Source organism: Tachysurus fulvidraco, chromosome 20 (genome assembly GCF_022655615.1).
Source record: "Tachysurus fulvidraco isolate hzauxx_2018 chromosome 20, HZAU_PFXX_2.0, whole genome shotgun sequence".
Lineage (NCBI taxonomy): Eukaryota > Metazoa > Chordata > Actinopteri > Siluriformes > Bagridae > Tachysurus > Tachysurus fulvidraco.
The window spans coordinates 15,938,150-15,963,176 of record NC_062537.1 but is presented as its reverse complement, the minus strand read 5'-3'; the positions used below and the strand labels follow the sequence as shown (position 1 = coordinate 15,963,176).

The following is a 25,027-nucleotide window of genomic DNA, read 5'->3' as shown; positions in this document are numbered from 1 at the left end:
CTTGATCGGTTTTTACTGTCTTTCATGACCTTATTTACATTACAAGATTCATGTCAAAATAACATTTGGTATGGGTTTCAATTGCTAGAATAGATGTAGGAGTTATTTATCTTATTTGTCTCTTTCCAACAGGTGTGTACTTCAGAGATATTTGTAGTCGTGACTTCATATTTTCACAACATTTATGTACATGTACTATATAGCTATGTATGTTGACAGCTGTTAACATCCTGTTTGAAATGTAGTAGATATAGCCACTGCTCTACTAGCAATATATTGCTTCATGGCTGTGGAGATTAGCCCCTGAAGCCACAAGAGCATTAGTGAGAGACTGTGACCTTGAGAACAGTCAGCTTTCCACTTAATCCTAAGTGTTGTGAGGTCTGATTTTTTTCCCATGAATGTATCTCTCATTATGATCATGCACTGTCCACCCTTTCAGACTCTTCTGCCTCAACTTCACCATCAGAACATCTTGTAAATCATAGCCACCTTCATCAATGATATTTCATAACAAATTTCATACAATTCGAACCTCCAGTTGTCCATTATGTGATGGCAGCAGATACAGAGAGAAATGTGGGCACTGTCCTGTACCCTTATTAGTTTGTGTAGACATAGAGGTCATATCAAATCTCTTTCTACAGCATGAATAGTGACTTCCCATTAATGTACAACGTGTATGCACCTCAGAATTACTTTAAACATTGTTGTGTATTTGAAAGATCCAACTCATGAAAGATGTTTCAGGTGTGTCTATATGCATGGAGAGGTTTATTTTATTTTATTTTTTTTATTTGTTGACCATGCTTGAAAGAACAAAAAACCTCTGCATAGAGCGGTACTTGTGCTTTGCCTTATTTTTCAAATTAATCAACATGACAATTTGATTCTCTTCTTCCTCTTATGCCTAGTTTCATTTGTAAAATCTTACAATTTATAACTTATGAATTTTACGGTACAGCTTACTGCAGTTCACTATACTGTTCATGAAAAGGAAATCTATTTCTATTGATGAAAACTAGCCTCTCCTGCACCTGCTGTGGTAGGGTTACAATTGGACCGAAACCTAAGCACTGCCCGATTTTGTGCACTGCAATGAGGTTTGCCGGATCAAATAATTAAACAAGTGGGTATATTGGGGTAACTTGGTGAGTGAGTGTATTCAGGGCAATCACTTCACTCTGCTTGACCCTATTTCACAATTGAACTTTTATAGAGAGAATCTTTGTTGTGGCTATACTAGTACTTTAGTCAGGTTTTATGGATGGAAGTAATAGAATATATACTGAGCAATGTGTTTATCTTTAATCTGTCTGCGGTGGCCGTGTCGGAGAGTAACAAATCAGTCTGGACCCACAAAACAGGTCTAAAGTGCAACTGTAGTATGTTGAACAGGACAAACAAGATGCCAAAGTCTACACAACTGCAAGGTATGTTCACACCGTTTAATACTGCATAGGAAAAGGTCGAGTCAGCAGCTCAGTTGTCCAGGCCATTGAAAAGGAAAAGCAAGACAGTTTTTAACCCACTAACATTTATTTTAAATAAATCAACCAACAGGTGTTGCTTGTTCCTGTAGAGAGAGAAAAGGAAAAGGAAGAGCATAGTGATACATGTAGAATATCTAATACAGAGTCCAATAGATATACATTCTAAAGTTTAGGTTACTTTTAAATTTAAGCTTGAACTTGCTACCTCCATTGGGTTGTAGAGTTCATTTGAAAAGTTCTCAGAGCATGGTTCCTGTTCCTGTTCCTCCATGTCCTTCATGAGTGTTTCCTTATCCATGGGCTGGCCTCTTGATTTCCATCTTCTGCAAAAAAAAAAAAAAAAAAAAGGCAGGGATGAACCACATCAGTATTCAGACTAGTCTTCATCCACAGCCTGAAAATTCAAAAAAAAAATTCAGTAAACAGATGAGCATACTGACATACCTCCATTTTAAAACTGCCACAGCTGCAATAACTAGGCAGACAATAAAGATAACTGTAAGGACAACAGGAACACTACTGGATGCCTCATCCTGGCAGAACTGCCCACTGTAACCCTGCACACACTCACAGACTGCTTTCCCTTTTTGCATCATACAGCGCCCTTGGCCATTACAGAACTCAGAATTGCAGGACCTGCCAGCCATTGTGCCAACAAACAACTCATTTTCCTTAATGTGGCAGCCTTCTTCATCAGAGCCATCCTGGCAATCTGGGATTTGGTCGCAAAATCTGGTGGTGGAGAGGCACTTGTATTGGTCTCTGCAAGGCTTAGAGCCTGATGGACACTGTAATCCAGGAATACACTCGACATCATTTATGGTGATGTAGCCTTGTGTACAGCGGCATGTACGTCCCCCTGGGTATGCCAGGCACAAGTGGCTACAACCACCATTATTCTCTGCACATGGGTTGGTTCCTGATTCAAAGAGAAAAAAAAAGAACAATTAAATCAATGTCCATGTGACCAAAACAACTAATAGTTCTGAAGTGTCTACAGTAATTTGCAAAGTATGCATCTCGTTGTTGGACTAGTTCTACTGCTGTGTGGTCATGGAGTAAAAAGGAGAGGCCTGAAAATGTAGCCACTTAAACTGGTTCTGCAAGATAGCAGGTATCACATGACCTCACTTGTTCAAACAGTCCTCTGGGTGTAACTTGGAGAATAGCAGCAAGAAAAGATGCAGCAGAAGAGAAAGAAAGGACTAACAGAAATGCACAAATGAGATTACCTTTCTGGCTGTTTGTACTGTATGCCTTCACTGCTATTATGTTTGTTTGCACTTCAAACCACAACTTCTTGGGCTGTATGCCATCACTGTACCACACATTGGTTGTGCCTGCGAGGAAGTCATTAGAGTACAACTGAGAAATTTTAACCATCTCACACAAAGAAAAAACACAAAGAATCCCATCAGCTATAGACCATGTGTGCAACAACAGTTTCAAAAACACCATAATGCCATCTGCTGGAATAGAAATAAATACATAAAAATAAAATAAACTACCCAAAGTGAACTATAAGCAGATGCAGGCTTTACCATTGTACCGGGTGATCCAGAAGAGTACATTTTCACTTTGGGTTAAAGACACAATTAAAGGAGAGCCATTTCCAGATTTATATTCCCTGTAATTCGATCCATCAATGTTCACGGAGCAAATCACTTCAGTGGCTGTAAAAGGGAGAGGTAGTGGACTAGTTAAAAGAAAAAATAAAAGAATCTAACCAACAAATTACATGATCCAGGACACTGATGTATAAAAACAAACCATCCTGAGCAATATAGAAAATTTAGACATGGTCATGTTAAAAATTGTCTCATGAAATTAAGGAGGTTAACAGCAACACTGCAGTCCTTCACCTCTTGAAACTTACCAATATCGGCCCAATAAACTCTTGTACCCTGGCTTGAAAAAGTCAGAAAATTGGGAAGCTGAGATTTCTTCCAAAGCAACATTTGATTCTGGCCATCCATAGCAGCACAGTCCACCTGGGGCACAGCATCTTTCCCTAATGACCCAATGGCCGTGAAGCACATCCTGCCAGTGGGTGGGTGTAGGGCAATAGATGTGGCGTCCTGAAACCCAGCCTGCAGAACCATAGAAGTGAACTTCCCATCTGCTGATGTGACATAGATCTGAGGCTTCTTGCTGCTGCTCCAATACAAGTTGTGTGTGATCCAATCCACAGCCAGGGCAATCAACGCATCCCCTGGTAAATGCAACATAAGGCCCTCGTGTGTCCATGTGGACTCACCCAGTTTAATCTGAGCCACAGCTGCCTGGCTTACATCTGCCACATAGAGCATGTTGTCACTAAGAACCAAGTCCAGATCTGAGGCTTCATTTATGCCAGGGAGGGACTGGGCATTGTGGGCAGGCCACTGCTTTAGTCCAGCCTGCCCGTGCAGGTTTCCAGTGAAAACCTATACAAAGCAGAAGTTGTACTTTAAGAAATATTAATTGTAAAACATGGTACAACTGTAAGACTAACATTTCATACCATCTTTTAAAGCAATAGCCTTTTTTCCAATTCAAGTTTATTTGTATAGTGCTTTTTACAATATTGTCTCAAAGCAGCTTTACAGAGCAAAAGTTAAAACATTTTTAATACCTTTGTGAGTCTAGTAGGAGAAAGAAGCAGAAGGAAGGAATTGGAAGAGTTCTCAGGTGAGCTACAGGTCAATCCATCCTCAGCCAACAGCAGTCCTGCTGGGCAACGACATAATGCACGGATGCCTGGGGCTAGCACACACATGTGAGAACATCTGAGTCTCTCACAGGGGTTAACCACATTATACTGCACAAGGGGGTGGACAACCTGGAATAAAGGAACAAAGTCTTAATTTTAAAAAATATACATTTAATATAGAAATCAAGTTATTAATTTTCCAACCATGTAAGGGAGATAAATTGCTTACTTTGAGCCCAAATGGTTGGCCAGGTCTTTTAAGAATAACTTTGCGGTTCTTGCCAGTGATTTTGTGAGCGCCATGGATGGCCAGTCGCTCAGTGTCAGACCAGTAAACCAGGTCATTAAACACTGCCACAGAGAAAGGGCTTGAAGTCTCGGTCAACTGCAGCATCTTCACACAGGGAAGGAGGTAAATAATTACTTGCCAGCTGATAGCACAAAGTGGTACACATTGAAAGTTTTAGGTTCAAATACACAGGCCACCTTTCTTAGAGAGTTTTCCTAAAACCATAAGTCTTGCAAAAGAGCTTTTAAGTCTTTGGACATTATGCATCAAGTGAGAAGTTAAACTTCATTTACCCTGATATCCTCGCCATTCATTGTGGCTGAACCTATGCACTTTAGCTTCTCATCTACCCAGTAGATTCTGTCGGTCACAATATCCACAGCTAAGGCTACAGGCCAACTTAAACCATGGCTGAGCAGCACATTCCTCTCTGAACCGTCCATGCCAGCTTGCTCAATCCGAGACTCCTTCCCAATCTCTGACCACAGCATTATCCTAGAAAGATATGAATAAAGCTGTTCTCAAAAACAGCTCCTGAATTCTTGAACAAATTATAATCAAATCTCTTTACAAGTGCAACTGCAAGAAAAATAGCTCACCCTTTCTGAGGCAGAAGCACCAGAGAACGAGGCTGCTCCAGGTCTTCATCTAGAATCACAGTTACTTCTTGTCGCTTCACTACACGGTCACTAATCCTTACAGCTAAAATCTGGCCAGCAGCTCCATCCACCCAGTACAGGTTTCCTGCAACCCAGTCTACTGCAATCGAGTCGGTTTTCACATCTATTTAGGTAGAAGAATTTTGTGGACAGATTAAAGAAAATATCTATACATAAATCAGTTTGAAGACTGATACTGGTTTAACAATGGCAAGAACATTGTTAAATTCACCAACAACTCTGCCCTCATTTATTGAACAGAAAAGAAACTACTCATTAAATTGCATCATATTTCAAACCTTTAACAAGTGTCCTGATCTGGCCCTTTTCTCCATGCACTGCATATTTGATGCTTTCCTCCTGCAGACAGACCCAGAACACCCGCTGTTCTCTCAAGTCATAATCCAGAGAAAAGATTGGTTTCTGGCCTGGGGGAAGTAGCATCTGCATGTTGCTGCTCCTCAGGCCTATAAACAGCACCTCATACTGAACTGATGCCAACAGACTAGGCTCCTCTGCAAGTAAGGAAGAGAAGGAATATTCACTATATATTGGGTACAAACGATTTTGCAATAGATATAACTGCGTGTGAATTTATTACAGAATCACAAAGGCGAGACAATTCAGTCCATTGAAGATCAACTGTACATACTTGGTGCCTTACAGCTGTTGCCGTCTGGCTCCAGTATAAAACCTGGAGGACACTGACATATGTAGGATCCATGGATGTTCATGCAACTGTGGCTGCAGACAGGAGGCTGAATTTCTGTACATTCATCTATGTCCACACAGGATATTCCATCTTCCTGGATCCTGAAGCCCGTTTGACACCCACACCTCTGAAAGTTGAAGAAAAAAAAGCCAAACAAATCTGAACACACTTCCTTAACTATATAATATCTTAAAAGGCTGCCCAGTTCATATAATTACCAGTTTTAGCTTTAACTTAATGCTAGAGTGCTAGGTAACATTAAAAAGCTAGTTATTTAAGAAAAATTACTTTTTAAAATTAATTGCATCTTGAAATGTTCCCAGAACTGGCACTGGAATAATTTTATACCTGAAATAAAGCCACCCTGCATAATAGACTGGCTTCAACGTTTATTTCCAAAACAAATTTAAAATGTATGCATGTAAATATATAGGGAAGTTAGAATGACTTACCGCTCCTTGGGGCGTGTTGACACAGATGTGCTCGCATTGACGTGGGTGTGGGCTGGAGCAATTGTTGCCGAGACACCCTGGGCCTTCATCGGACTTATCCAGACAGTTAGCAATGCCATCACACACCAGCTTGAAGTCCAAACACTCCTCACTGCCACACTTGAACATGTTCAAGGGGCATTTCACCGGGCCACCTAAATCCAAATGCAATGTGTATGGTTAAGTTCTTTTGCAACAGACACACTTACATTAGAACAGCTATCCAAAATTATTCCACTCCAATACAAAATCAGATAAAGTCCAGTACATGAAAATATTACAGCTAAGCATGCATGTTAAAAGCTACCATTACTACTAATCACTATACATCTTAATACAAATGAAGCATCTTTTAAATGTGTACTCACATCCAGCTTCATCACTCTGGTCTTTACAGTCCTTAACTCCATCACATCTCCAAAATGTAGGAATGCACTGATCCTTAGATGCACAAGACCACTGGAACATTCCACATTTCATGGGGGAGGACATGCAGCTCTAGAAGGGAAAAAATAAATAAATAAATAAAAAGGATCTATAGGAGATCTGAGCATCATTTCCCATTGATCTGATTTATGTTTTTTATTACGCAAGCAGACAATTACAATGTTTACAGAAGAGAAATTAGATGTAAAATACAAATACAAAGACCAACAAAACGCATGCGCGTGTCTGATTAATCTGATTAAAAACACAAAACAATCTGACACCTGTTCATCAGATCCATCACTACAGTCTTTGTCTCCATCACAGAACCACTCTTTCACCAAGCAAACATGGCTATTGGGGCAGCGCAGCTCTAGGGGGCAGTGTGGAGGTTTACGACAGTTCTTCTCATCAGACTGATCATGACAATCTGCATGACCATCACAACGGACACTTGCAGATACACACTGCCCGCTGGCACATTGAAATTGTCCACGTGAACATTCTTCCTTTCCTAAAACAAACAAATTTGACACGCATTACACCCAATCTGTTACCAAGATAATTTATATTAAAAAAAAAAAAACAAACCCACACAACCAAGCACTCACCACAGCTTGTCTCATCCGTGCCATCTAGACAGTCCCTCTCACCATCACAAAGGAAAGTTTCAGGGATGCAGCGGCTTCTGTTATCACAGTGATGGCTACAGGATTCAGACAGTTTAAAACAATTCATTTCATCAGAGCGATCCTGACACTGAGGAGTCCCGTCACACACCTGCTTCTTGTCAATACACATCTTCCCATGAGCACATTGGAATTGGCCTGCAAGTATTTAAGAGGGAAAGGGAAGAAAAATTGCAGAATGCAATCACTATTTACTTTTTTGTAAACCAATACAAGGTCATCAGCCTCTTCTCAATTCCTACTTTTTTTACACTGCCGTTCACAGTCCTTCTCATCAGACCCGTCTTTGCAGTCTCTCTCCCCATCACACACGTGGCTGTAAAGGATACATTCACTTCCATCCCTGCATGGTTTGAAGCCTAGCGGACATTTCAGGGATGAAGTACCTGCTGCATTTTTGTCACCCTTGTCTGTAAAATACATTCAAACATTGCAGCAGGTTGCAGAATACATTGATAACAGCAAAAAAAAAACAAAAAAACCCATACAGCATTTCTTTTCATCAAAGCCATCTTTACAGTCCATTTGTCCATCACAGAACTGCTGGCTGGTCAGGCACACCGTTCCCTCATCACAGTGCAGAGGACATGTAGGACATTGTGACTCATCTGAACCATCAGAACAGTCAGAGCGACCATCACACACCAGGGCTCGTTCAATACACTTCCTTTTGTTCTTACACAGGAAGTGGGCTACACAGAGGAGGAGGAAGTTAGAAATTTGAATAGGAACCAGTTTCACAGGTGTGATGTATTCACATATTACCTGGATCTGAACAGACATGTAAACACTGAAGCTCATCAAACCCATCAGGACAATCCAACATCCCATCACACAGCTGAGACTCACTGATGCATAGCGAAGTGCCTTCACACATTACTGAGGGGCTTTTACAGACTGGTGCAGAAGTTGTTTCAGCAGGAGCTACAGGAACAACTGGGGGACCCAAATACAGCAAATTAAATAGAGGAGATACCAAACAAAATGCCTAGATGTTATGGTAAAAGTTGCTGATTAGTACATTTGCGTCTACAGTCGTCCTCATCTGACCCGTCCTTGCAGTCCTTTTCACCATCACACACATGAGTGTAGAGGATACACTCACTTCCATCACTACATGGTTTGAAACCCACAGCACATTTCAGAGATGACTTTCCTGAAGATTTCTTATCACCCTTACCTATAAAATACAAAAGTCAGGAAAAATATTTAATATGTAAATCAAATTAATCTATTAAAAAGGTACTTATAACTGAAGTACTAATGTTGCTAATCTGTAAACAGTCTTAAACTTCAGCCCTTGTGCCATTCAGTGCAACCAATAAAGAATAGTATACAAGTGTTAATGCCACAAGCAGCATTTTAAACACAGCTCCACAAGGGACATACTGGTTGAAATGTGCCATAATATGGTGTTAGATTTAAAAGCCTTAGAGAATTGCAAAAAAAAATATTGCAGTAGTGCATGACCATTGCCAAATGACCTTGAATTACAAAAATGTATTTTGTTCCTGAATCAAATCTAATTTAAAAAAACAAAACAAAAGCATCACAGAGGGCAAAAGAATTACCCTTCTCCATAGTAGAAAACATTGTTTGCACAAATCTGTTGTGTTTTGAACACAAACAGCACTTACTACAGTCTGCCTCATCAGTGCCATCTACACAGTCTCTCTCCCCATCACACAGGAAGTTATCAGGGATGCAGCGAGTCTTGTTGTCACAGCGATGGCTACAGCTCTTGGTCTGTGTAAAGCAGTCCATTTCATCAGAGCGATCTTGACACTGAGGAGTCCCATCACACACCTGCTTCTTGTCTATGCACATCCTCCCATGAGCACATTGAAACTGCCCTGGGGGAAAATTGCACAAAGGCATGATAAACATATGCTGTTATAGAATTGATTTAAACAGATGTTTATATACACTACCTGATCTACACTGATATTGGCAGTCTTCTTCATCAGAGCCATCTTTACAGTCCACCTCTCCATCACATACGTGACTGTAGAGCACACATTCCTTTCTGTCCTTACAAGGTTTCCAGCCCAAACGGCACTTTACTGGACCAGTGATATTAGGCTTTACAGACACAGTGGAACATCCCTCCTCATCAGAGCCATCAGTGCAGTCAGAACGACCATCACAGACCAAACCACTCCCAACACACTTCCTCCTGTCCTTACACAGAAAGTCACCTAACATTGAATAAAACAAAAACAAATCAATAAAATGCATCACACTTCCTAAATTTGTAATGGGATGGATTTCAACCAAGACCAACAATTTCAGCACCTCTTTTTGGACATCTTTTGATGCAAGATTCTTCATCAAAGCCGTCTGGACAGTCACGCTTTCCATCACACAGTTTAGTTTGAGAGATGCACAGTTTTCCGCCTTGACACAACACAGAAGGTGCATCACAGCTTCTCAGCTGTGGAGGATAACCTAAAGAAGAGGATATTAATTTCATATTAATAAAAACAAGCAAACAACTTATGGGTGGAAGTACATCTGTTTTTGCCTGATCATGCATTGATACCAATAAAGCTAAGGGAGTACTGCAAGCAAGCAATTTCTTTCAAACATTTGCTCGTGTACAAAAAAACCCTACACACCATTAATAAGACAAACTAATTGTTTGGAGATGATCATGAATGTGTTTTATTTAACATGCTGTTGCATAGCCAATCTAGAATAAGAACCAAGCATAATTTGAAGCTTTTACCACAGTCTGCTTCATCAGTGCCATCTACACAGTCTCTCTCTCCATCACACAGGAAGTTTTCTGGGATGCAGCGAGTCTTATTGTCACAGCGATGGCTACAGCTCTTGGTTCGTGTGAAGCAGTCCATTTCATCAGAACGATCCTGGCAATGTGGCTTACCATCACACACAAGGGTAGCGTCAATGCACATCCTTCCATGCGCACACTGAAACTGCCCTAGAAATGGTTTAGAGGAGAAAATCTGTTTAGGTAAGAACCAGAGATCAAGAGATATCAAATTTTGCTCCACGTTTTCTTACCAGCTTTGCAATCAACATCACAGCCCTCCTCATCAGACCCATCTTTGCAATCCGCCTCTCCATCACACACATGACTGTACAGGATGCAGTCACTGCCATCCATACAGGGCTTTAAACCCAAACGGCACTTTACGGGAGCCGCTCCAGAGGTATAAGCAGCCACGGTTGGACAGTCCACCTCATCAGAAGCATCAGTGCAGTGCACACGTCCATCACAGACCAGTTTCCCGTTGATGCATCTTCTCCTATCTTTACACAAAAAGTCATCTAGAAGAGAACAGATTCCATTTTATGATGGGACTCTTCAGATTTGTTTTTTTTAAGCATGTTTGGGTGGGGTGTTTAAATCTTACTGCCATTAGAAGGACAGCTCTGAAGGCATGGTCTTTCGTCAGACCCATCGGCACAGTCCTTTCTGCCATCACAGAGTTGACTCCGGGAGATGCACTTTGGGGTTGCCAGACATGGTATAAGTGGAGTTTTGCAGCGAGAGGGTGGTCCAAGGTTGCCTGCTCAAAATGAAGTAGTAGAGAGGAGTGTAAAATTTTTTAAACTCAGCGTTTATGGAAGAGGTTTTGCAAATGTGTCACCCCCCCCCCCATTTACATTTTAAGTTGTAGAATCAAATTCCTAATGCACTTTGCTCAAATTCTTTGAGTATTTAATATAGGAAAATTCCACTAAAACACTAATAGTCTATTAATAAGCAAGATCATTCAAATAAGCCTGCAGATCTTCTCACGGTGAAGACTTGACCCCTTATCACCATCAAGGTCATAAAGTTGACTTACCACAGTCAGTTTCATCTGATCCATCCCAGCAGTCCCTGATCCCATTGCAGATAAAAACCTCTGGAATACAGAGACTGTTTTGATCACAACGCAGCGCACAGCTTCTTGTCGGCTTCCAGCATGTTGCTTCATCGGAGTTATCTGGACACTGCGGAATCCCATCACACACCTGCTTTCGGTCAATGCACTTTCTGCCATGACTACACTGAAACTGACCTGGATAATCAAATACATTGAAATTACTTGAGCAAGGATTCTGATAAGTGGTTAAGAGAACTTGAACAAATACAGAGACACTCGATTACAGTGAATCAACACAAGTTCTTTACATCTGACCTGGATTACACTGAAGGTCACATCCCTCTTCATCAGAGCCATCCTTACAGTCAATCTCTCCATCACACACATGGGTGTTCAATACACAGTCCCTAGCATCTTTACAGAGCTTTGAGCCTAAACGACACTTTAAGGCTGCTGCTTCTTTTGGCATTGCAGCAGCAGAACATTCCATCTCATCAGACCCATCAGAGCAGTCGGAGCGTCCGTCACACACCAGATATCGCTCAATACACTTCCTCCTGTTCTTACAGAGGTAGTCACCTTGAAAATACAGTAAAGTGTTACTCCCATATGGTCTGCTAACTAAGACAGGTAAAAACAATAAGAGTGCACATTACCTATCTTCAGACACGAATCTATACAAGAGAGCTCATCAGAACCATCAGGACAATCCAACTTTCCATCACAGAGTTGAATTGGAGACATACATGAGGCTGTGCTTTCACACAACACTGAAGGGCTTCTACAGTCTGGAGGGTGAGCTGATAAATCTACTGACCCTACTTCAGAAGAGGCCTTTCTGTTCATCGTAGATCCATGATTAGTAGCTGTAAAGATAAAGATCTGATAAGGTACATCCATTTATCACTGCATGATAATACCCAATACTGTCCTCACCCTGTGTCAGAATACCTGTACTTCTCTGTACCTACTGTATGGCTTGTCTCAACCGTAGACAGTGCTCGATTATTCTGATGCTCTACTTTTAGCTTTACTTGACCTTGTCATGTACCAAACAGTTCATATCCTTTGATACATTGGATAAATATCATAATGACTGTCCTGAACTTTGAGGTCATTCACAAATACGCTTACCTTTAAAGTCTATTCAACACTATTGTAAATGCAGAAACATCCTCTAAACTGATTTATTTTGATAGTGTGGTTATGACTGATACAGCTAAAACTCACAGCAATCTGCTTCATCAGTGCCATCCACACAGTCTCTCTCCCCATCACACAGGAAGTTATCAGGGATGCAGCGAGTCTTGTTGTCACAGCGATGGCTACAGCTCTTGGTTTGTGTAAAGCAGTCCATTTCATCAGAGCGATCCTGACACTGAGGAGTCCCATCACACACCTGCTTCTTGTCTATGCACATCCTCCCATGAGCACATTGAAATTGCCCTGGTGTATTACAAAGGAGAAAAGTGTTTTACAGCAAACATGGCACACCAAAATTAAAATAAGAGGCTGTTGCAAGTTTACTGAGGCTGTTTACCTTTTTTACATTGCCGTTCACAGCCCTTCTCATCTGATCCATCCCTGCAATCCTTTTCCCCATCACACAAATGACTGTAGAGGATACATTCACTTCCATCCCTGCATGGTTTGAAGCCCAGAGGACATTTTAGAGATGCAGGTTCTGCCTTTTTGCCAGCCTTATCTACAAAGTGCATCGAGAAGAGACAGGAAGGGAAAAAAAACCCAAACTTTGTTTAAAGATAATTAACAGAGACAATTAACTGGACTAATTTATTACAACAGAACTTACAGCAGTTCCTCTCATCCAAGCCATCTTTACAGTTCATTTGTCCATCACAGAACTGCTGGCTGGTCAGGCACACCGTTCCCTCATCACAGTGCAGAGGACATGTAGGACATTGTGACTCATCTGAACCATCAGAACAGTCAGAGCGACCATCACACACCAGGGCTCGTTCAATACACTTCCTCCTGTTCTTACACAGGAAGTGGCCTAAACCAAGTAAACAGGGAAACATTAGAGATTTGATGTGAAGCTGTAGCATTGTTTCAAACACTGCATTAACACATTACCTGGATCTGAGCAGACATGTAAACAGTGAAGCTCATCAAACCCATCAGGACAATCCAACACCCCATCACACAGCTGAGTCTCACTGATGCACAGTGACGTGCCTTCACACATTACTGAAGGGCTTTTACAGGTTGGTTTTGGAGTTGTTTCAGCTCTAGGAGCCACAGTAACAGAAGCTGGAAACAAAGCAGTCATTAAAATGTATCCGATACAATATGAAATCAGAATTTTTTAGGAGGGAGTGTGTGTATTTACGACCGCGTCTACAGTCCTCCTCATCGGACCCATCCTTGCAGTCCTTCTCTCCATCACACACGTGACTATAGAGGATACACTTACTTCCATCCCTACACGATTTGGAGCCGACAGCACATTTCAGAGCTCCTGTATCTTTGTTATTCTTGTCTGTAAAATGTATTCAGAAATGAATAAGCAGTGTAGTTTGTCAGTAGCTGCAAAGATAAGGATCTTATTTCACATCTCAATTACATTTTTCATGCAGTGATTTCTGTTTTCCCTTTGTCAGGATGTGCATGTTCTACTCCTACTGCTTCTTTCAGCCTACCAATCTGACCAATTCATCCTAATGCACTACTCGGAGCTTTCAGAACATCACACTTGCTATTGATGTTCAAAATCAAATGTTGACTAATCCAAAATAAATAAAAAGTTTTAGCAGAACATTACAGTACACCAGAAAATGAAAGTATAGACTACAAGATGACGATACAGAAATCACTCACTGCAATCGGCTTCATCAGTGCCATCCAAACAGTCTCTCTCCCCATCACACAGGAAGTTATCAGGGATGCAGCGAGTCTTGTTGTCACAGCGATGGCTACAGCTCTTGGTTCGTGTAAAGCAGTCCATTTCATCAGAGCGATCTTGACACTGAGGAGTCCCATCACACACCTGCTTCTTGTCTATGCACATCCTCCCATGAGCACATTGAAACTGCCCTGGTGTATGGAAAAACAGGTGAGGAGAGGAAAAAAAACAATTAACTACCAAACTTGATATGCTTGGCATATTAGTCAAAAATTGCTTTAAAAAATTATAGAACTAAAGTTATAATCAGCAAATACCTTTTTTACATCGCCGTTCACAGCCCCTTTCATCTGACCCATCCTTACAGTCCTTTTCTCCATCACAGAAGTGACTGTAAAGAACACACTCACTTCCATCTCTGCATGGTTTGAAGCCCAGAGGACATTTAAGGGGCAAAGATTTTTCAGCCTTTTTGCCAGCTTGATCTACAAAATGCATTCAGAAAATCAACCTTTCACATGTTCAGTTAATTACTGTTAAGTAAATTCATTTATTACAGCAGAACTTACAGCAGTTCAGCTCATCCAAGCCATCTTTACAGTCCATTTGTCCATCACAGAACTGCTGGCTGGTCAGGCACACTGTCCCCTCATCACAGTGCAGAGGACATGTAGGACATTGTGACTCATCTGATCCATCAGAACAGTCAGAGCGACCATCACACACCAGGGCTCGTTCAATACACTTCCTTTTGTTCTTACACAGGAAGTGGCCTAAACCAAGTAAACAGGGAACCATTAGAGATTTGATGCGAAGCAGTAGCGTTGTTTCAAACACTGCATTAACACATTACCTGGATCTGAGCAGACATGTAAACAATGAAGCTCATCAAAACCATCAGGACAATCCAACACCCCATCACACAGCTGAGTCTCACTGATGCACAGTGACGTGCCTTCACACATTACTGACGGGCTTTTACAGGTTGGTTTTGGAGTTGTTTCAGCTCTAGGAGCCACAGTAACAGAAGCTGGAAACAAAGCAGCAGTCATTAAAACGTATCTGATACAATATGAAAATTTTTAGGAGGAGTGAGTGAGGGTATTTACGACTGCGTCTACAGTCCTCCTCATCTGACCCGTCCTTGCAATCCTTCTCTCCATCACACACATGAGTGTAGAGGATACAAGCACTTCCATCTTTGCATGGTTTGAAGCCCACAGCACATTTTAGAACTCCTGTATCTTTGTTACCATTGTCTATAAAATACAAAATCAGAAATTTACCCACAGTTTTGAAATAAATTAAAAAAATAAATAAATAATTAAAACCCCATACAGCAGTTCCTCTCATCCAAGCCATCTTTACAGTCCATTTGTCCATCACAGAACTGCTGGCTGGTCAGGCACACCATCCCCTCATCACAGTGCAGAGGACATGTAGGACATTGTGACTCATCTGAACCATCAGAACAGTCAGAGCGACCATCACACACCAGGGCTCGTTCAATACACTTCCTCTTGTTCTTACACAGGAAGTGGGCTACAAAAAATAAATAAATAAAAAAAGTCAGAAACTTCTATGGGAATCAGATTCAGAGGTGTGCTGCATTAACACATTACCTGGATCTGAGCAGACATGTAAACAGTGAAGCTCATCAAACCCATCAGGACAATCCAACACCCCATCACACAGCTGAGTCTCACTGATGCACTGTGACGTGCCTTCACACATTACTGAAGGGCTTTTACAGGTTGGTTTTGGAGCTGTTTCAGCTCTAGGAGCCACAGTAACAGAAGCTGGAAACAAAGCATCAGTCATTAAAATGTATCTGATACAATATGAAAAAAATCTTTAGAAGGAGTGTGTATTTACAACTGCGTCTACAGTCCTTCTCATCTGACCCATCCTTGCAGTCCTTCTCTCCATCACACACGTGACTGTTGAGGATACACTTACTTCCATCTCTGCATGATTTGGAGCCGACAGCACATTTCAGAGCTCCTGTATTTTGGTTATTCTTGTCTGTAAAATGCATTCAGAAATTTATAAGCAGTGAAGTTGTCTCAGTAGCTGTAAAAAACAAATGCAAGATAAATGTGATAATCTGTTCTCTCCCTTTGTCAGGGTGTACACGTTCTACTCCTGCTTTTACTCTTATGGCTCCTTTCAGCCTACAAAGCTTCCCAATTTATCCTAATGCTCTACTCACAGCTTTCGGAACATGCCACACCTTACGTTCTCAAGTTTGTCATTTACTTCATGGGACAATAAATGGTAAGTGTAACTACACACGTGGGACCATCAACTGTTTTTGCTCATCATAGAAGTAACTCAACATGCTCATCCTTTCAAGACTCGTGGATCAGCATTATCCTCAAAACAACCCCACTGACAAACTCAGATTTAGGCCCCGTTCACACTACAGGCACAGTAAAAGTGGCCAAAATCCGATATTTTGGGGTCAAGTGACCAGGTCAGACTTCTTCAGGAGTAGTGTGAACACTCAAATCTGGCCCAGATCTGATTTTTTCAAATCAGATCTGGCCCACTTCCATATGTGGTCCTGACTCAGACCCAAATCTGAGTTTTTCCCAATGTGACTGCAGTGTAAACAGCCAAGGTGGATTTGATGCGACTTTTACGTCAATTTACATCGACATTAATCACAATTATGAGCCGGCGGAAACGTGACTGGTAATGTTTGTGTTGAGTTATATAAAGTGGTTACGTGAACCAGCTCATAATGTTTGCATTGAATACATCACATTATAGCATTACATGATGTTTTCTTGCACCAGATGATACAATACTTCATAACCTTGCTAACTTTTTAGCACAACGGCGTGCTGCGTGTGACATCGTTATTGTTCGTTTTCACATGCGGTTCAGTTCGAAACAGCAAACATTTCACACTAGTATCTGATACAGGCCACATTTTAAAAAGGTAATGTGAACAGCCAAACAAAAAAAATCAGATCTGAGCAAAATATACGAATTGAGCATCAAGACTTGCAGTGTGAACGTGGCCTTAATCACTGGATTATTCAACATAACAGTACAACAGAAAATATTAGACAAGATGACAATACAGAAACACTCACTGCAATCTGCCTCATCTGTGCCATCCACACAGTCTCTCTCCCCATCACACAGGAAGTTATCAGGGATGCAGCGAGTCTTGTTGTCACAGCGATGGCTACAGCTCTTGGTCTGTGTAAAGCAGTCCATTTCATCAGAGCGATCTTGACAGTGAGGAGTCCCATCACACACCTGCTTCTTGTCTATGCACATCCTCCCATGAGCACATTGAAACTGCCCTGGTGTATGGAAAAACAGGCAAGAGAGCGAGGAGAAGAGGGGAATTAAAAAAAAAAAAAAAGTCATAAGCAGCTGTCAGTCATTAACATTTAAAACAATAAGCTACCTTGAACAACTTTATGCTTGGCATATTAGTCAAAAATTACTTTAAACAATAGTTATAATTTCAGCAAATACCTTTTTTACATCGCCGTTCACAGCCCCTCTCATCTGACCCATCCTTACAGTCCTTTTCTCCATCACAGAAGTGACTGTAAAGAACACACTCACTTCCATCTCTGCATGGTTTGAAGCCCAGAGGACATTTCAGGGCTGCTGCTTCTGTAGCCTTTTTGCCATCTTGATCTACAAAATTCATTCAGAAAATCAACCTTTCACATGTTCAGTTACTGTTAAATAAAATTTAATAAAACAGAACTTACAGCAGTTCCTCTCATCCAAGCCATCTTTACAGTCCATTTGTCCATCACAGAACTGCTGGCTGGTCAGGCACACCGTTCCCTCATCACAGTGCAGAGGACATGTAGGACATTGTGACTCATCTGAACCATCAGAACAGTCAGAGCGACCATCACACACCAGGGCTCGTTCAATACACTTCCTTTTGTTCTTACACAGGAAGTGGGCTACACAGAGGAGGGGGAAGTTAGAAATTTAAATAGGAAACTTTCAGAGATGTGCTGTATTCACATATTACCTGTATCTGAGCAGACATGTAAACAGTGAAGCTCATCAAACCCATCAGGACAATCCAACATCCCATCACACAGCTGAGATTCACTGATGCATAGTGACGAGCCTTCACACATTACCGAAGGGATTTTACAGGCTTGTTCAGGACTAGTTTCAACTCTAGGAGTCATATTGACAGGAGCTAAAAAGAAAGGAAAAACCGACATGCTAAGTTTAAGTGAACGAAATACTGCGCACACACAATAGCCTGTGGTACAGTATGCACAACAGTGCGTCTTTACACAAAACCGAGGGCCTCTTACATTTCACTTCTGGAGCAGACACTAGTGCATCTGTGGAAAGAAAGATGGGCACATGGGGGTGGGGGGAGAATTAAAGCAGCACTACACAGATTAAAATATGTATAGAACAATACTTACTGTGTACAAAATAAAGTTGTATAATATAAATTATAACCAAATGAGTGGGGTACTGCACCAGTTTTCAGGTGACAAAGCTTTGGTAATACTTTTGAAATGGAAATGATTAGCTGTATAGAATAAAATCTGAGTTAATGACAATCTATATTGGGTTTATTTAAAAAAAAAAAAAAAAAAAATTACAGACCTTGTTGAAATTCATTCAGAGCTATGGTTATTTCAACAATGTCACTCTCCACAGCAACAGCATTCACATGTGATCCATCTTGCCGCTTCCACACCGTGATGACATCATTGAGCACAGTCACAATATAGGGCTCATAGGCAGCTGCAATCAAGCCTGGAAAAGTCCATCTTTTACCAGCAGAGTATTTTCTCATTTTTGTTAGACTCAGTACTTGCAGTTCTGAAAAGGGCACAAGAGATTTTGTTTGTGCTAACTTCATGACAAAAACTTGCATGTGCCAATATGTAAAGTCAACATATTTTTTTAAATAAAAGACTACAGACCATTCTCTGAGTTCCAAAGAAAGCTACGAGCTTTCCTGTCCAATACAATGCGGTTGACACTTTTGTCCACTGAGCTGTAGATCGCTTTTGCATTTCCACCCAACAGGCCTAGCTTCATGTTAATGATCTGACCGTCCTCCAGCCAATACAACTGACCTTGTTGCCAATCCACAAGCAAGTCATCGATCTCACCACTTGCCTGGTACAACTGGTTTGAAATGCTCTGATCAGGGAAGCTAATATGGGTGGCACCCACAGAAAGTTCATCACAGGACACCCAAAACAAGTTTCCAGTCTTCTGGTCAACCCGAACAGTGCACACTTTAGAAAACAAACCCAGTCAATAAACTTTTCAGATTTAGAATAATATGGACAAGTAGAACACAAATCCAATTTACCAGGCTTCATGGTTGGTATATATTCAGAGCGGCCTTCTCTGAGCAATCGGGCCTTCACGTGGCCTGTCAGGTTGGCCCAAATAACCCATCCTCTCTTCCAGTCCACGTCAAAGGTCTGAATGTTGTCATCAGATAAGAGTATAGATTTTATAGGACCGTCCGTTGTATACTCCAGCGTGTATACACTTGTGGGTGTCGCATAAGCAAGTTTAAAACCTAAGAGGTAAATTAAAGTTATTTTTAAATAAATTAATGTGACTCATGGTACAAGGGTGAGAAAAGTAATGGCTCAAAACCATTTAATACTTAAATATTGTAAAATGTTATGATTTAACCCTTCTGCAACATTTGCAAAACAGTACCCTTTCAAAAACACACGTGTTAAATTTGTACACAGAAATTAAGACCTGGCGAAAATTCTAAAAGCATCTCTCCAAAGTATGTCAAGTAATGGATTGTCACAAATCATTCAAATGGCTGAAACACAAAGATATGAGGAAACTAGGCCTCCTAAATGTACAATGACATCACAAAGTACACATAAGGGTTAACTGCAGTGGTTAACACACAATTCCCACAACATACGTTCACATGAACCACTTTGCACAGGAAGTTTTCCCTCTGAGCAAGAGCAGGTGAAACCAGCAGGGTTGTTTAGGGAGGGCATGCAGAGTACACAGCCTGACTTTCTACATGGGGAAACACCTGTGGTAAACAAACACTGTTACAACACTTGCACACATTCAAATCATGTGCAGCAAACTACAAGTGAAGCAGACATACCTTGAGGCTGCTGGAGTTCATGATAGACCATTATGGATGATGGCTCCCCCTTCAGAACAAAACTCTTCTGACTAGGCTGGTTATCTGGAGCTTGCCACAAACGCCTGTCATCAGCCCAGTAGAACCAGCTATTAAACACAGCCAGATTCTGACCAGTCCGTCCATTAAAGAGTTCTCGGAAGGTGTACCGTCCTGTACCATCAACCTTTACAGTCTCAACTGACTGCAATGTTAATTGAAACACCAGAAGACATTGTTAAAAACATACTTGGACAAATCAAACCAGTTTGTACAGGCTTTCCATAATGGGAGGTATTTATATAATTACTTAAATAGCAAGGTCTCTTAATTAACTCGTGTAAAATAACGTGACTAGAGACTATATACACTAGCATGAACACAGCCCACAATCTTATTGCATCGTCGTCTTTCAAAAGTCATTTAAATAAATCTGAGTCATTAGAACAAGCCCCTACCTTTCTAAAATCACTTAACCAATACAACCTTCGTGCCGCCACATCTAACGTAAGGCCCCTTGGTAACTGTGCAGTGACCACAACTAGCGAGGTCCTCAAGAAGCCATCCATCCCAGCTCTCTCAATAGTCATTACGATGTTTGGTCCCTTATTAATCCAAAACATGGTGCTACAAAAACAGAAATAAAGATGAAATCATCATATACTTCTACTGTACGTGTCCATATAAAAAGCACACACCTTTCAGTGGGAAGAACCACCAACTCTGTTGGATCTGTCTTTTTGGACATAACTATGCCAACAGCGCTTCCATCAGCGGCTCCTGTATAAATGCCTTTCAGTACAGAGTTTGTCCAGTAAAGTTGTCCACTGAGCCAGTCAACAGCTAGAGACTTAATGCCAGTCTGTCCTAGTGATGGGAAAAGGGCAAAAGATTGGCAATAATTCAGCTAAATTCTTATAATTATTAAAAGGATTTCCAAATATTTGAAAGGCCACCAATATTCACAAGAAAAGTATTCATTCCAATAAACATCAAGCCAGTTTTCCTCTGTAATGTGTGTGGCATAGTAAGTGGAATAAACTAAACTCACAATAACCAACACAGGCAATCACAATCCACTTTCATTTTAATTTCAGTGTACATCATAAACGACTAAACTACTCATTCACAGACAGTTGGCTGCTTAAAATTAGAGCAAGACATCAGTATTAGTTACCTATTCAGATGTCCATTACAGCTATAATTCAATTAAAACCCTGTTTACTATTAATTTTTTTTCAAGTTAACCACTTAAAATAGAACAGTAAAAAATTCCATAGCAGAGAACCAGTTACAGTTCCTATAAACCCTTAAATACAGCCTACCATGGTTGCACAAACTAACTACAAAACATAACAGCCCTCATCGGGTCCAACTAACCTGAATAAATGACTTTGCTCTTCTGATCTTGTGTTTTATAGATGCTTCCATTCCCATCAGCCCAAAAAACAAGGTTCCGTGCAAGGTCAAAATTCAGAGCCACTGGGTTACTGTTAATCACACCGAGAGTCTTGAACGTTCTATCCTTTACAGTGATCAGGCCAAGAAGTCCCTTCTTGGTGGTAAGAAGTTTTGTCTCATTTCCTTACAAAAGAAAGAAGAAAACAAAACAAAACAAAAAAAAATGCGACAATCTGTACCTTATTGATGAATACAAAATTTGATTTCTTGAGCATACCTTGTGCTTGACACACGTTATCACCTTGTAGTTGGAACCCTGGTTGACAGAAGCACTGAAAAGATCCTTTTTTATTAACACACGTGTGCATGCAGGGTCCATAAGGCTGGGCACATTCATCAAGATCTACACAAGAAAAATATCCACCGCACAAAATCATTACACCAGAGTTTGGCCATCAATAATTGTCTTAAAAATACTTTGGGGGGCCACACTGAAAACACACCTTCACACTTTGCTCCATTTGCTGAGAGCTTCATCCCACTGGGACAAGAACACATTGCTCCCCAAAGCTGGTCAGTGCACGTGTGGCTACAGCCACCATTTTTATCTCTACACCTTTTACCTGAAAAAAGGTTATGATTGTGTATTCAAAAAAAAAAAAAAGTTTAATCCCCAATTAAATTTCAAAACAGATCTTACACTTACAGACTGACATTACATTATTTCAGTAGTATACTGAAAAGCCAAGTCAAAAAAATAGTATGATTTTTACAGTGAAGATCATTAATGGTAAAAGGTTAAAAAGGAACAGCAGCTCTTTCAATCATGGCTTTCCAAACCTTCCTTAAATAGGAATTAACAAAATTAAAACAATTCATTTCATGTCTTGGTCATAATTGTGTGCATGGTAAAAGGAAAGGGAAGAAAAAAAAAAAAAAAGTCATACCACATGTAACAGGTTCATCTCTTCCATCAGAACACTGAGCAACACCATCACACCTCTCTCTTAGAGTCAGACATGTTCCGTTTGGACACCGCACATTCAGATCTCCACAAGGTCCTGGTGCACAAGTTTGCACAATAGTTGCTGAATTAGCTAAAAAGGCACAAAAAGAAAAAAAAAAATCCACATTTAAAATAGCTGAAAAAACAATTCAGCTCACCACAGCCTTCTTCATCAGAGTCATCTCCACAGTCATTGAATCCATCGCATCTGAGACTCAACGGGATGCAAATGTTGTTCTTGCATGTCCAGTCACCAGATATGCAGCCCTCGTATTGGCTGCAGTTTAGTTCGTCAGACCCATCCGCACACTGAGCTTGGCCATCACACACCGCAGACCCCATCACACACGATATGCCATCAAAACACTCAAAATCCTCTGGGGGACAGGCTGCAAGATATTTAATATAAAAGTTAAGTACACTAATTTTGTAGCTAAAGTAGGCAAGACTGCATGACATTCACCCCTGAAACACTGAAGGTTTCCTTTTAATCAGATGGTAAAGATGGCCTACTAGTTTGACCAACGTGGTCTGCATTTTGGTAACCGATACAGTAAAACCAAGCAATCTAAGATTATTATGCCCCCAATTAAAAGGTGTTTTACAGTTTTCGAACTGCCCCACACAACAAAATAAAGAGCACTTACAGCAGGCCATCTCATCAGATCCATCCAGGCAGTCACCTTCTCCATCACATCTCCATGAGTGGACAATACAGGCACCATCATCACACTGCCAGTGATTGCGGCCACATCTTCCAGCCTCACCTATAAGTTAAAACACAAAAACAACCACAAACATCTCTATGGATCACAGTGCAGAGGCCTTGGAGAACCTGTGAACCTTTTTGGCGTCAAAAGTGCACGCGCATCTTCTATAGTCTGATTAGCATCCTGTGGTAATTAGCATGAAAATTAACATAGTGTTTACATAGTGGAAAGAAAAATAGCTCATTAAAAGTTTTCACGCTATGCTTAATAAAATAACTATGCAAGTAACGTACCGTGGAAAAACTTACAATACTATGCATTTGTATTTATTTATTAATACTTTAGTTAAGTATTTTATTATTTGACATATTACCAAGACGCTGTGAAAAACGTTACCTTGTGTTAAGACTACACTTAATACTGCTACCAGTGTGTAGAGGTGCCGAAAGGCCATCTGTGCAGTCTGGGTCAAACTCATTACCGCTAATGACGAAACACCTTTTATGGGCTCATTAAGATGGAAGCAACCAAGCGAGGCATGATAGGGGGGGTCAATGTAACAGGCAGGCAGACGAAATAATGGTATCGCCCAGGACATAATTCCTTTATTGTCATCATAAATTAGATAGATAGATAGATAGATAGATAGATAAATAGATAGATAGATAGATAGATAGATAGATAGATAGATAGATAGATAGATAGATAGACAGACAGACAGACAGATAGATAGATAGATAGATAGATAGATAGATAGATAGATAGATAGATAGATAGATAGACAGACAGATAGATAGACAGATAGATAGACAGACAGACAGATAGATAGACAGACAGACAGATAGATAGATAGACAGATGGACAGAAGGATAGATAGAAAGATAGATAGATAGACACACAGACAGACAGATAGATAGATAGACAGACAGACAGAAGGATAGATAGAAAGACAGACAGACAGACAGACAGACAGACAGACAGACAGACAGACAGACAGATAGATAGATAGATAGATAGATAGATAGATAGATAGATAGATAGATAGATAGATAGATAGATAGATAATGTAATGTACAATGAAACGTAATAATGTATTTTTTTTCTTCATATTTGCACTTAGAATGAGAGTGTGTGTGTGCCCTGTGATGGGTTGGCACTCTGTCCAGGGTGTATCCTGCCTCGATGCCCGATGACGCCTGAGATAGGCACAGGCTCCCCGTGACTCGAGATGTTCGGATAAGCGGTAGAAAATGAATGAATGAATGAAGTGTGAGAAATGTGCAATTGAAGTATACAATATATACAATTTGTATGTACACATGTGCAATTGTGAAATGTGCGGTTGAAGTAACAGTAAACATTTAGACAAAATGTATGTACAGTATGTATGTACAGATGTGCAAGTATGAAATGTGCAATTGAGGTATACATAGTACAAATATTAGGTGTTGTGTTTTCCATGGTGTTAATTGTTCAGCAATCCATCTGATGAACAATTAACACCATAGAACACACAACATCTAATATTTGTACTATGTACACCTCAATTGCACATTTCATACTTGCACATCTGTACATACATACATACATTTTGTCTAAATGTTTACTGTTA

The 25,027-nt window shown here is 40.6% G+C and overlaps 1 protein-coding gene across 8 annotated transcripts; it reads right to left on the bottom strand.

Moving 5' to 3' along the window:
- Window positions 1-1,434: 1,434 nt before the first annotated feature.
- si:dkey-88l16.3 (low-density lipoprotein receptor-related protein 2) lies at window positions 1,435-23,945 on the bottom strand. 8 transcript variants are annotated; one of them, XM_047804991.1, is made up of 61 exons: window positions 23,812-23,945; window positions 23,353-23,472; window positions 22,864-23,094; window positions 22,647-22,760; window positions 22,203-22,322; window positions 21,977-22,102; window positions 21,679-21,882; window positions 20,997-21,165; window positions 20,757-20,925; window positions 20,281-20,503; window positions 20,083-20,202; window positions 19,498-19,713; window positions 19,100-19,420; window positions 18,777-18,995; window positions 18,473-18,502; window positions 18,175-18,351; window positions 17,900-18,103; window positions 17,655-17,822; window positions 17,261-17,476; window positions 16,032-16,181; window positions 15,779-15,955; window positions 15,495-15,698; window positions 15,266-15,415; window positions 15,010-15,186; window positions 14,726-14,929; window positions 14,474-14,641; window positions 14,132-14,347; window positions 13,644-13,793; window positions 13,388-13,564; window positions 13,104-13,307; window positions 12,831-12,995; window positions 12,521-12,736; window positions 11,947-12,156; window positions 11,606-11,869; window positions 11,270-11,485; window positions 10,832-10,990; window positions 10,479-10,745; window positions 10,180-10,395; window positions 9,747-9,899; window positions 9,383-9,649; window positions 9,089-9,304; window positions 8,473-8,631; window positions 8,217-8,387; window positions 7,940-8,143; window positions 7,694-7,861; window positions 7,374-7,589; window positions 7,047-7,276; window positions 6,705-6,834; window positions 6,298-6,491; window positions 5,786-5,972; window positions 5,433-5,648; window positions 5,074-5,257; window positions 4,768-4,969; window positions 4,415-4,579; window positions 4,108-4,314; window positions 3,370-3,919; window positions 3,035-3,166; window positions 2,726-2,833; window positions 1,938-2,412; window positions 1,699-1,816; window positions 1,435-1,576 (listed from the first exon to the last, which is right to left on the bottom strand). In XM_047804991.1, exons 1-61 carry the CDS (start codon window positions 23,891-23,893, stop codon window positions 1,553-1,555), a joined length of 11,595 nt encoding a protein of 3,864 aa, XP_047660947.1. In that variant the 5' UTR covers window positions 23,894-23,945; the 3' UTR covers window positions 1,435-1,552. The 8 variants fall into 8 exon arrangements, with proteins under 8 accessions (XP_047660947.1, XP_026996872.2, XP_047660949.1 ...); XM_027141071.2 differs by having other exon boundaries at window positions 10,832-10,987; XM_047804993.1 differs by having other exon boundaries at window positions 13,728-13,793.
- Between the last annotated feature and the right edge of the window lie 1,082 nt (window positions 23,946-25,027).

Coding starts and splice junctions, on each gene's coding strand:
- si:dkey-88l16.3 (XM_047804991.1), bottom strand. CDS start 23,893: ATGAGTTTGACCCAGACTGCACAGATGGCCTTTCGGCACCTCTACACA. Junction 22,761..22,863: donor CTCTGATGAAGAAGGCTGTG/GTGAGCTGAATT, acceptor CTTGTGCACCAG/GACCTTGTGGAGATCTGAAT. Junction 8,388..8,472: donor GGACGACTGTAGACGCAAAT/GTACTAATCAGC, acceptor TGGGTCCCCCAG/TTGTTCCTGTAGCTCCTGCT.